We start from the raw sequence: 12356 nt of genomic DNA, 5'->3' as shown, positions 1-12356 counted from the left end.
AAGTGTATGAAAAATACTGCCTCAATCGTAAATATATTAGTGTTATTACTTGAAATGTATTCAAGGTTACTCAGGTTGCTTGAGGATGATGCAAAAAATAGTAAATTGTTGCTACCTCTTGCTATAATCCTGATATGGACCCGCCCCCCCCCCCCCCCCCCCCCAACAAAACAAAAACTTGTGGAAATTTCTATTCTAACAGAACGTTTGTGACTAGAGTGATATGCATCTTTTGATGTCATATTTGTTAACATTTTGCTGGTAGGTTACCCTGGCAAAAAATGCAGATTTCAAATTTGCTGGGTGATGCAAGATTGAAAAAACGGAATCCCTCCATTTGTATTGCACACAGTGCAGCATTGTCAAACATGAATATAATTATGCATGATTGATCAATGGTCACCCCCATCTGCCCCTTGACTGAGACATTGCCAATATAACAGGACCATGCCTTGCTTATCATAAGGTCACATAACAAGTGTAACATAACCTGGGAGATGATGAAATCTGGCCTGAAAGTCTGATATTTGATCTTTTTCTACTGCTGTAACAATACATGTATTATCACTCTAGTCATAACAAAGAGAGGTAATATTTCCATTGCCTTTGCAATGAGATACTTACTCATTTGTATTACCCAGAAACTTTGCCATCTCTTCTTTTTTCCCATTTAAAAAAAAAAAATTTGTATGCTGCTTGGAATATGTTGGTTTCTTTTTCCAAATTGAACTAGTGTATAGTAAAAATGAATTTCACACAAAGACTTATGTTATGAATATGTTTTTTCTCCAGAATTACTAACTAAAAACAGTAATTTTGCTGTATTATTTCAGTACATTTTTCCATGACAAGAATTTTTGCCCTGTTAATTATTTTTAATGTGAGAGATGAGATGCACTTCAGATGTATTTGTGATTATGTATATTTAGACGTACCGTACACGTATTAGACTACATCTTTGCAAATGTCGCTCTATGACATGGATTTAAGATGTCAAACATATGTGTTATTTATTTTGGAAATATATATATTTACATTACATGTAGCTGCCACACAGATGCAATTTCTTTATAGTGCTAGGTTAGGTAAAACCTTGATTTTTTTTTTCTTTTTTCTTCTTTTAAACAAATTATGTAAGGTGCACAGTTTATCCCATCAAGTCAACTTGTATAGTACTGTAAGTTAATTTATCAATTTCATGGCTGTACTTAGTGTGGATATATATTTATTTTGTTATATTATTTTATATTATTGTATGAATATGTCAGCAAACTTTAGCATTGGTATGAAATTTAAGCAATGGCTGGAGGGTTGAAACCAGTAACACTTCCTCTACATTTAATAAACAAGGCATGTTATCTACAGTTGTCTCTCAATTGGGCTGTACCAAGTGGGTATGTCACATCTGGTAGAATTTATTCCTTGGATTGCTCGAGTTGAGCTGCAATTAAATCCAGGGTTATGATTTTCAATACATCACATACATCAAGACCAATGTGGTGTACCATTTTCATAAAAACTAAGCATTCTTTTTATTGTATTTTATGTAGTTAAACAGACTTGAAATTATATGTGAAGTTTAGCTTAGCTAGTTTAGCTTGATTAGTATTTTTAATGATGGTGCTTCAGTGTGTGTTTGTTTGTAATTTTTTGCACTAATTGTTTCTTGTTTTTATTTTGTACCAATTGCTTTCACCATACACCATAACCATTCACCAGAAATATAATGCAGAATTTTTATTGCACTTGGAGCTTATTAGGACAAGGACTTATTCGTATAATGTAGGTGAGAACAAGAATGCTATTTAGAGCTTATGTTAGCTCACAGCACTGGTATCTAATTATCATGTGCACACTACCATCATCGGCATCAAAATTTATCTAGGCTTCTGTGCATTCACCATGTTTTTGAAATTGTGAAGGTCACTAAGCTCAGATCCAATAAGGAATTTTAAAAAGGTTATTTATCCAACCTGAATATATATTTAGTTCACGGGTAGTTGTGATTTTGAAATAACTGATGTGTTGTATTAAAACGTGTCAAGTAGTTTACACAAAGCCATATATCGTCCCTATTTTTACGAAGTGACGGTAGTGAGGAAAATCGTAACGCAAAGTGAATGCAATTTTTTTTCACTACCGTCACTTTGAGAAAACAGCGACGATATATTTATTTGAATTTTCAATCATTATATGAATATTTGATCTGAAATCAATGGGGAAAATGCTGAATCACTTTGAGGTTACACATACTTGTCGTTGACAAAATGTGTGCTTTGTCATCTTTCAAAATCAAGAATAGGTTATCAAATTATTTATAATAAAGGGCTAGGAAATATATTGCAAAAGATTTTTGTTCACGAATACAGTCAAACCTGTCTATGAATGTCACCCAGGGGCAACTGAAGACTGGTCATTGTAGACAGGTGGCCTTTCTAGACAGGTTCTTCTAAACATTTTTCTCTCAAGGGAGACAAAATACATGACCACTGTAGACAGGTGGTCTTTATAGAGAGGTGGCCACTAAGACAGGTTTGATTGAGTGTGTATTTGAAATGCAAGTTGATACAACAAGGAGAGGCTTCAATGCTGCCTTTGAGTGTTATATGTATTGCTCTTTTTATATTGCTTTTCCAAGGGATTATAAGGGTGCATTAATATGTGTGATATATATAAAAACAATATTTTTTGTTTACATTGAATCATAGGCAAATACCAATATGGTAACTGACAAAATGATTATACGTTTTTTAATACTTTGTTGTCATATATGATTAGTAGTAACATTTTTTGAATATTGAATAACTGTGTTCCAAACTCTGAATTATTGTCCTTATGATTTTTTTAAAGTTATTTTGTACTGAAATAGATTTTATTTGTGTAAGTAGAATATTGTTTTTGCTTCTACATTAGTTGTCCTGCATTAAAATGAATGAATCAGAGCTTGCTTAGACCAACACTGCTATTCATATACTCTGTAATAACATGTTTTGGATAATAACCTTTTAAAGCATAGCGTATGCTTATCAAGTTCATTGCTGATTTGTATTCAAATGTGAAGAACACATTTTTTAAAGACACATCAGTTTTGCTTGCTTACTCTTTTAGAATTAACCTAGTCATAAACTGAAGAATATTTTAACTTAAGTGTAACTTGACCACAATGAAATTATGAGTAGTATTCTCGAAATACTGTAAACAAACTTTTTATCTTATGAATGAAGTCCTGAACATGTGTGAAATTTGTGTATTTTATGTTGCTAACTGAAAAAAATATGTTGTAGCAATTACTGTGTGCATTGTGTATTCATTTAATGCCTATTGGGGTGAATGAATGAATGAATTATATTTATATTTGATTTAAAAATTAATGACATTTGATATACCTTATCATGCATGGTATGCATGCTCTCATTTACATAATCTTAATTTAATGATCTCTTTATAAAACTGTACAGATGGATGTAAATGTGCAATGCAAATGTATATATTGTTCTATATTATCAATGTAATTGTAAAATAAATTGATCGATTCATACAAAAAAAGTTCTTTTTTGTTCGTTTGTTTTCCTTATTTTGTTTTAGCAGACTGCTCACAAGGGGTTCTAACATCTAAGAGCAATATGATCAATTTTTTCCAAATGGCAATTTTACGTTTGAATTTTTGTTGGTGGACCACCATAGTCTTATATTGAAGTTTGTTGAAGTTTTTAAGAGAGCGCTGAAAAGTCACCCTTTTGATGAATGCTTCGAGTAATTATTATGTAAACCTACATTGTACATTGTAAAGCACTTTGAGAGGGCCTTCCGTCCTGAAATGCGCTATAAAAGAACGAACTATTATTATTATTATTATAGGCTTCAGGAACAGCTTATAACTTACAGGCTTAAAAGAAAACAAATGGTAGAATAAAAAGAAGTGAGAACAGCGAATTAAGTCATTAATATAAGGACAGTTTCTTTTTTCTTTTAACAGTGTTCTTTATAACGAGGTTCCATTGTATACACACTACAGATTCACACATTGAAAAAATAAAATGACAACATTATAAGGAATAGATAGACTCCTGAAATGCTTTTCATAGAACGCCTGTATCGCCAAGAAATAACAAAAAATACATATGTAATGTTTCGTCTTTGTTGGGGGGGGGGGGGGGTGGTAGAGGAGTGGGGAATTTCTCTGTAATTATTAAATGAAATTTCCAGGTTGTGGGCGAATTCAGTCTATCCATGGGTGATGATGCCGTTTCTGAATAAAACTTAAATTCATTGATAAAGTTTTATTAAGCGTTTAAAGCGTAGAGTATCGTAAATCACCTAGATTGTTCAATTAAAATAATTAGATAGCATATAGACCCCTACACTGAAGAAAAGTTTCGTTGAAAGGGGGCGCTATATGGAACGTGAGAGAAACGACAGAAGTATTGAACTATATAGGGTCCTAAAATGTTCACACACATTTTAACCGAAAATGGCTTTGATAAAGAAATTGAGGAATCCAAATTTTGGATTTACTCCTGCTGTGGTGGAGATATTTAACCAATTAAATCTAGGTAAACTAATTCGCCGTGTTCCAGTTTGTTTTTATTTACGTCCCTTATCCAGGTACACTGTGACATGTTCAGAGGGAGGTCCAGGGTTCAATGACTGAAATCAAACTTCAGCAAAAGTAGCGTGCGTAGTGCATTCAAGCGGGGCTTACGAGAAGAGATTTTTACCAGTCTTTTTTCTGTTTCCCGCGAAAACTTGATCAGCTGATAACGTGTTTGTATGCTAATTTCCATTTAACAACACATCAACATTCGCACACGTGCGCGGTGAAACAAGTGAGATGCTGTCAACGGAGAACGTGTCTTGAATTTGCTTTCTGAATATGTACATGTTGATAACTGTCATACTATATCTTTCTGCTTAGACGTTTGTCTGGTAATCCGGGAAGGTCCTGATCATATTCAGGGAGCGTGTGTCATTTGCGTTTAGTTTAAAATTAGATTGAAAATTTATGTCCACATAAATTTGTGTGTTGTGATTGACGTCCAATTTTGTTGCTAGAAATTCGCGGTTCAGCTCAGCGAACGAACGTGGGTAGGCCTACTCGCTCGCAGCTCGATCAGTCCACCGAATCTGCAGCTTTCATCTATCTCGCTGAACACCATCTTCTGTTCTGTTTTGCTTTGCCACTTTTCTTAAATCAATCATCATGCCAGGAGAATTATCAGAGTATGAAAAACGTCGATTGAAGAACATCGAAGAAAACAAGCGAGTTTTAGCTGGACTTGGCATTCTGAAACCGGTCAGTTTAATTTCCATTTTATTTTTTACTTTGTTTTAGGAGTAAACAACAGTCAATATGCAGATGGGAATAGAAATTAGACTAGATAAGAAGGTCACACTGCCTTAATCAATACATCATGAATGTTGTTGGTCCAGAATTTGGCCAATATTAATTAACAATCTCCCCAATGACGTGATCTCCCTCTGACTAGAAAAGAAAATCCCTCATTTGTATTTCACTTCCACAGTTCATTGCTCCAAAGAAGACAAGTGGAATCAAGAGGAAACGTCCATCTACTGCATCACCAAGAACACCTAAGACACCACGCCTGACAGATGCTGGACCTGATGGAGGCAGCGATTATTCACACTTTGGCAGAAGGCAGTCTAGGAGGTTGCGGGGAAGTGTAAGTTTCTTTTGCTGATAAAAAGTCTGCATGTATGTTTAGGAATATCGATCTTTCAGTGACATTTCCAGGATTCTCAGGCTTGTTAGGAAGGGGGCTCATCAATGAAATTCTATGATACACACAAAATACATGGTTATCACAATTGTTGACCCATTTTGATAATGAAAACGATAAAAATAGTATTAGGCCCTACTGCCATAGGGTCTACTGGATTTTTTTTATAGTGCTCATATTGTCCAAGACATCCATACAAGGAGTTTAAGGTGCCCCAATGTAAACATTCTCTGACAAGTTCTGGTAGTTGAAAAGAAATTAGAATGAAACTTGTTATATAAGCCCTCATGTTTTCCACATGTGCCAGATATTTTGACGTTCCGTCGATGATTCCCTTTAAAATTAAGTGAATGAAAGAACATGTAATGAAAGCTGCCAGTCTTTGTGTAAGTACAGCAGACCTCAATCTCACGCGTGTTCCTACAAAGCGTAGCACACACAGCTATATTCATTTGTTTTCACAGTATATTTCTATTTCTATGCCACATCCTTCTGTGTTTGTTTCCATAGCAACCGATAGAAGGTGGTGATGTTGATCTTGAAGCATTGGAACATAGCCTTGATCACCAAGATGCAGACTATAAACCAGTCAAGAGAGCTCCCAGAGATAACACCTTTGGATCCATACCAGGTATCAATGTACTTTGAAGACATGGTTTAGATTTTATTACTTGCCATTTAGAGACATATTATCATCTAAAGATGCAGATTCTGAGCAGGGTCAGGGGAAGGGGGTTAGGGGGGCTGTATGTGAGATGAACCAAATTTACAGACTAGTTAGCTGAAATTGTTCACAAACAAAATTATCAAAAAGTCTTGAGATTTCTAAATTTGACACCAGAGGCTTTGAAATTGTTCAAAGAAACAAAAACGTAACAAATCAAAAATAAACATAACTTTCTTTGGAGCTACTGCTATAAAAAAAGTTAACATTTTTTTAATTGTGTACAAGCTTTTAAATGGTCTCACCCCTTCCCTTCCCCCATTGAATAATTTTATATTATGTGTTGGAAGTGAACTTGATATGATATCCTGGGAGAAACTTTTATAGACCAACTTATAAATCATGTATGTACTTCATTTCCGAGGCCCTCTTATCTGGGCTTTTAAGTGGTGAAGCGAAATACAATGATGTAAACGAAGCTATTGCATTGGAAAATTTATTTGTAGAAATGTTTTCCATTTTTTGTTTATTTACACATTTTTTGTTGTTTCCCTCAAGGTATTGAAATTGGAACTACTTGGGAGATGAGAATGGAGTGCTCTAGAGATGGAGTGCATCGACCTACCGTTTCTGGTATCCATGGTAACGAAGATGGTTGTTACTCTGTAGCATTGTCCGGTGGCTATGAAGATGATGTAGACATGGGTGAATGCTTTACCTTCACAGGACAGGGTAGGTTATAGGTTTAATTAAATAGGCATTCTTTTGGTAAAAGATATATTGTAGCACCATGATTTTTTTTGCAGAAAGTTTATTATCCTTGGTCTGCATCAAGTGAAATATGGTCTTGCATTATTCTTAGGTTGATACCCCAGTAGGGGGATATGCCTGTGGTATTTTTTCTCTTAATTGCCCCCCCCCCCCCCCCCCCAACACACATACACACTCATTATTGGAACCAAGCTGTAAATGTTCATATTTATGGTCCTCTGTAAAGCAATCTGATTTGTAAATAGCTTCTTATTGAATTGAATATTTTTGTTGAAGATAAGGAATCCAGAAATGATCTTTAGTGGTCATACTGTCATGTATAATTTGATATATAAGTAAACAGATGATAATAAACTTTCGTTGTGATATTGGTGACCCTTTCTCTGTATTCATCAGGTGGAAGAGACCTTAAAGGCACCAAGAATAATCCTAAGAACTTGAGAACTGCACCACAGTCCAAGGACCAGACCTTAGAAAGAGGTAGGTGTACTTTTATGACAAGAAACATCTTTCCCAAACTTACTGTATGACAAGAATAAGTGATCCTGAATAGTAATATGATATCAACAATTTGTTTAACACTGAAAATCAGCTGTTCTTCTTGAGGCCCTGCAATTGTGTTTACCGTAGGTACCTGTTTACACCTGGGTGGAGAGTGGCAAGAGTGGAATAGCGTCTTGTCAAAAGACGTTTGTGCCGGGCCAAGATTTGAACCATCAACCCTTGGATTGAGAGTAAAGTGAATGAACCACTGCACCACTGCAGTCACACCTCTACATAGTAAAGTTGTGTGGACCAACAAAATATAAAAAAACTATTAATCATATTTTCTGACATGCACTTAGTTATGACTTGGCACACTATGCTAACATAGATCGGGACCAAAACCTCACTTATTTAAAAAATATTTATTTGCAGATCAACTTGGGTGACATGCAACAATGTAATCAATTCATTCAAAGGTGTATGAACAATTGTTGTTGTTGTTTTAGTTTATAGGCGTTTGTCATTCAGAAGTGAACGTGAACATTAATAGTCTAATTATAATTTTTTTCAATGATCGGACCCCATCTCAATCAGCAAAGACAAGGAACAAGAAAAATGGCCTCCTGCTTTTTCATTTTGCATTTATTTGTAGATTTTAAAGATGATGCAATTAGCTTGATTCAATGAATTATCAAAAATAGCTTTTTTCGATCTCTAACTTGGGAACCTGATTTTACCATTTACAATTCAAATTTTCCTTTTAGGGAATCTAGCCCTAAGCAAGAATGTAGAAATGGGGAATCCTGTCCGAGTCATCAGAGGTTACAAGTCACCCAGTCCTTACGCTCCAGAGGATGGGTATCGTTATGATGGTAAGAATAATAATAATAATACTCGGTTTTTATATAGCGCTCATTTCAATCACTAAGCGCTTCCAAACCTGGAGATTATTACCCCGGCTTTAGCTGTGCCGCCATTACGCGCTGTAGCATTTCAAGGAATTAATTCCTGCCAGGTACCCATTTACATCACCTGGGTTGAGTGTGGCAAATATATATCAATGTCTTGCCAAAGGACATTAGTACCGTGGCGGGTCTCGAATCGCGGACCTTGTGATCAACAGTCCGGTGACTTAACCACTTGACCACGGCATGGTAAAAATATGATACTAGACTTCTCTAGATATGAATTCTGTTTTTTAATTTGTAGTGGAAATATTCCTGAAATGTAGAAACTGTTGGCGTTTTATCATTATTTTTCATTTTCCCTGCCCACCTCCCTTACATTTCTCTCCTTGTTCATATTTTTCTGTTGGGGACACGAACCAAGGGTTGGCATTATAACTTTTACATATGGGACAGATATTTCTCTTGGTGCGGATAGGTAGCTGCCAATGTGGAAGGCATCTATACAAGCACTAATGACATTTACAATTTAGATTTGTTATAACCATATTAAAAATCCCTGCCTTAAATATAAAAGATAAATACACATAGTGTCTTAATGTGGCCATGTCTTTTCAAATTTGTGTAGTTTGGTAAAATGTTATAAAACAATGATCTCTAGGCCTGTGCCCAAAGTTTGACCTATTTCAAGCATTAATTTGAAGAAAAAAAATCATCTGATTCATGTACCACCCCAACCCTGAATATCTAGCTGAAAGTACTTCAAGCCATTCATTTTTACCCCTCTCTTTACCATCCAAGGTCTTTACTCTGTAGAGAAGTTCTGGTTCACCACAGGTCTCTCTGGGTTTGGGGTTTACAAGTTTGCCTTCAAGCGATGTCCTGACCAGGCCCCGCCTCCTTGGGAGGTGGATCAGGATGAAGAGAAGAGAGAGAAGGAGGAGTGTTCATCGGATAGTGGCTTCACAGAACATTCTGAGGAAGGTATAATCAAGTGAAGGTATAATGATGCAGGGAAAAAATTAATATTTATTTTTCGGGGGCTACTTTTCAAGCTTGCTTGCATGGAAATAACATTCTAAAATTTGTTTTGCATTGAACACTATGCAAATTTACAGGGGCTCTTTTCTGATATTCGGGGGCTATTTTGGGCATTTCGGGGGCTAATTCGCCCCGAGCCCCCGTGTATTTTTTTCACTTGTTATGATGTGTTGATAGCCCAGTATTCTCTCCAGCTAGAATTGCTTGGGGTTTTATTTCTTACAAGGTACTAAATTACAGTTGCAGTCAGGTTTCAGGTTAGGATTAAGGTTAGATACGGTCAATGATACAGTGTTGAAGTTGAAATGCCCTACTGTTAATTTGGTCATTGATTAACAAAACAAATGCAGTTATTTAATTCCTTTGCATTACAAGGTTTTAAAAGCAGTGATAGATTAAGAATTGTATTTTGGGGGTCGAGGCTAGACAAGGAATATTTCAAGTCACTCAAAATGTGGAGAGCTTGAGAACCACTCTTCAAAATTTACAAAAATATTACAAAAATCATAATTTCTAGTGGTAAAGCACTTGTTAGTTAATGTGTTTCATTGTATCCTTTGATGTGATATTTCCTGTGTTGGATAAATCAGCTACCAGTTGGTGGCCAGTGGCGCGATTAGTATGATGTTACTACATTTCAGTTGATCTGGCCTTTTATCTAACTGGAAGGCTTGCAACACCCTGCAATTTTGATATTGCTATTTGTATGACAGTTCAAGACTTTGATCAGGAATAGAAAAAAATGTTCCATTTTGTCTGTTTAGAGCCAGAAGGGCATTGACTCATATACTTCAATGCAGATTTAATGCTTTTCTGGTTCTAAAATAACTAATGATTACATACTACTTTAAACTAGTTTGCGTTTCTTTCAAAATCAATCACAGTTGGCTTGTAAGGTGTGGTGAGCTTTAATTGAAGAATTACAACTTAGGATCTTTATGGTTATTTGTGTTTCTTTGCTTTTTTCAGGTTGAAGAGGACAAGAGTAGTGAGACTGCCGAGGACATTAGTGAACTCTCACCAGCCAGTAGCCCTCAGAGCAGTCACTGATTGGTCAAACTGCTATGATGTCATCCCTTATAGAGCTCTGATTGGTCTAAATGTTATGGCATCACCAGCAAGCGAGCAGCTGTGATTGGTCAATTGTTTGTGTTATGATTAGGTTGAGTGTAATTAAGTACTAATCTGTAATGATATCATTATTTGTTATTGGCCATCATTACATCAACAGTAAGTTAGATGTTATTGGAAAGCCTGCGTTTTTATCATTTTATCAATCTTTCTATGATCATTATGTCTTCCAATTTCTGTATCATGTATGTGTTGTTCAATGGTGTAGTGTAGGTTTGGTCAGGGGAGGGAGGGGGGGGGGGTCCTGGTTTTAATAGATACACAAAAATATGAGGATCTGAAAGGAATGGGTAAGAAGTTGTATTTTCTTTTTTTTACACCGTTCCTCGATTCGTTCTCTTCTTTTGCTCATTTTCCCCCTTCGTTTTCACTCTTTGCCTGTCAAAAAAGGGGGAAAACAGGAGGGGGGGGGGTTGGGAAGGGGGTCTTCTATAATATATGCCAACCACTGATTGTTCATATTTGTGTTTGAATTTTATCTGTTCTAAATTTCATTATGTACTATCTTTATCTCTCTCTCTCTCTTATTTCACCCTTTGTGTCCAGTTCTTTCAATCTCTCTTATATTGTCTCTATTGGATCTACCAAACTTCCAGTTTTTACGGTATACATGTATGTTATTTTAGAACTCGTGATGGAAGTTACCTATATTTCAATTTTTGTCTTCCTTCATAAAAATTGCATTATGTAGCTTGATACAGGGTTGGTGCCAGTTTCATTTAATATGATTACAGAAACTTTCCAGTCAGATAGGGTACTAGCCATTACTTGTGTATACATTTAGCAATTGTTCTTGTCAATGCACATACAAGGCAAATCAGTTACATGAAATCTGGTAATTTTTTTCTTTGGCGGGGGAGGGGGGGGGGGGGTAATGTAGATTGTTTTGTCATTCTCAGAATTTTGCAGAGGTATGAACAGTTAGATGTTTGCTGGAAAATTAGGGATCATAACAGATTCCTGGTCTGATATTTTCAAAATACTCTTCAAAATAAAAACAGTTAATTGGAAAGTAAACGCTTTACCCTACATAAATACCACTTGCTTTTATACCCACTGCTTTTAGTTGATAATTTTAGGACTTTCCTTTTATAATCTTTGCTATGTAACTGACACCAATCCTGTGAATGTATGTATATATATATAAACTATGTTTGTATTCAGCCAGCTAACCATTCACTGCCAGGTGGTTATATATTCATGTCTTCCAGTATTACTACTAGAATTATTATGGATATGTTTTCTTGAAATATTGTCCGGTGCTGAGAGCTAGAAGGGTGTTTAAATCAGTCTCTGTAAAGTGATGCGAGTTAATGCCCTTCTAATGCTCAGGAGATGACATAATGTGTGTTGTATATTTGTACATAGATGTAGATGTAGTTTAGGTTTTGCTCCACGCACTGTATACCCAAGTGACAAGATAAACGAAGCAGTGGCTGAAAGTAAGATTTGATAAATGTTCTTGTATTATCTGATCTTTCTCATCACTGTTTTATCGATCCTGCAAATTGTTAATTGTTGCTATGGGGCTATTTGACCACTACTGGGGAACCCTATCAATAGCAATTTTAGCGGGGGGGGGGGGGGGGGGGGGGTATTATCTTATCTTTCTTACCGCAG

At 35.8% G+C, this 12356-nt stretch overlaps 1 protein-coding gene across 1 annotated transcript; it reads left to right on the top strand.

Annotated features, from left to right (window-relative positions):
- Positions 1 to 4780: 4780 nt before the first annotated feature.
- On the top strand, positions 4781 to 10655 carry LOC756912 (E3 ubiquitin-protein ligase UHRF1). Its single transcript, XM_011672724.2, has 9 exons — positions 4781 to 5293; positions 5523 to 5681; positions 6249 to 6369; positions 6961 to 7134; positions 7570 to 7653; positions 8424 to 8531; positions 9366 to 9548; positions 10123 to 10124; positions 10575 to 10655. The coding sequence occupies exons 1-9, from the start codon at positions 5201 to 5203 to the stop codon at positions 10653 to 10655; spliced, it is 1005 nt and encodes a 334-aa protein (XP_011671026.2). The 5' UTR covers positions 4781 to 5200.
- The last annotated feature ends 1701 nt before the right edge of the window (positions 10656 to 12356 follow it).

Source organism: Strongylocentrotus purpuratus, unplaced genomic scaffold (genome assembly GCF_000002235.5).
Source record: "Strongylocentrotus purpuratus isolate Spur 01 unplaced genomic scaffold, Spur_5.0 spur5_scaffold_7, whole genome shotgun sequence".
NCBI classification, from domain to species: Eukaryota; Metazoa; Echinodermata; class Echinoidea; order Camarodonta; family Strongylocentrotidae; genus Strongylocentrotus; species Strongylocentrotus purpuratus.
The sequence above is the reverse complement of the archived record's forward strand: the minus strand, read 5'-3'. Positions and strand labels throughout refer to the sequence as shown.

Excerpts from the sequence above, each read along its gene's own strand:
- LOC756912 (XM_011672724.2), top strand. The coding sequence starts at position 5,201 with ATGCCAGGAGAATTATCAGAGTATGAAAAACGTCGATTGAAGAACATC. Across the intron at positions 6,370-6,960 it reads CACCTTTGGATCCATACCAG|GTATTGAAATTGGAACTACT; the intron begins GTATCAATGTAC and ends GTTTCCCTCAAG. Across the intron at positions 7,135-7,569 it reads CTTTACCTTCACAGGACAGG|GTGGAAGAGACCTTAAAGGC; the intron begins GTAGGTTATAGG and ends TGTATTCATCAG.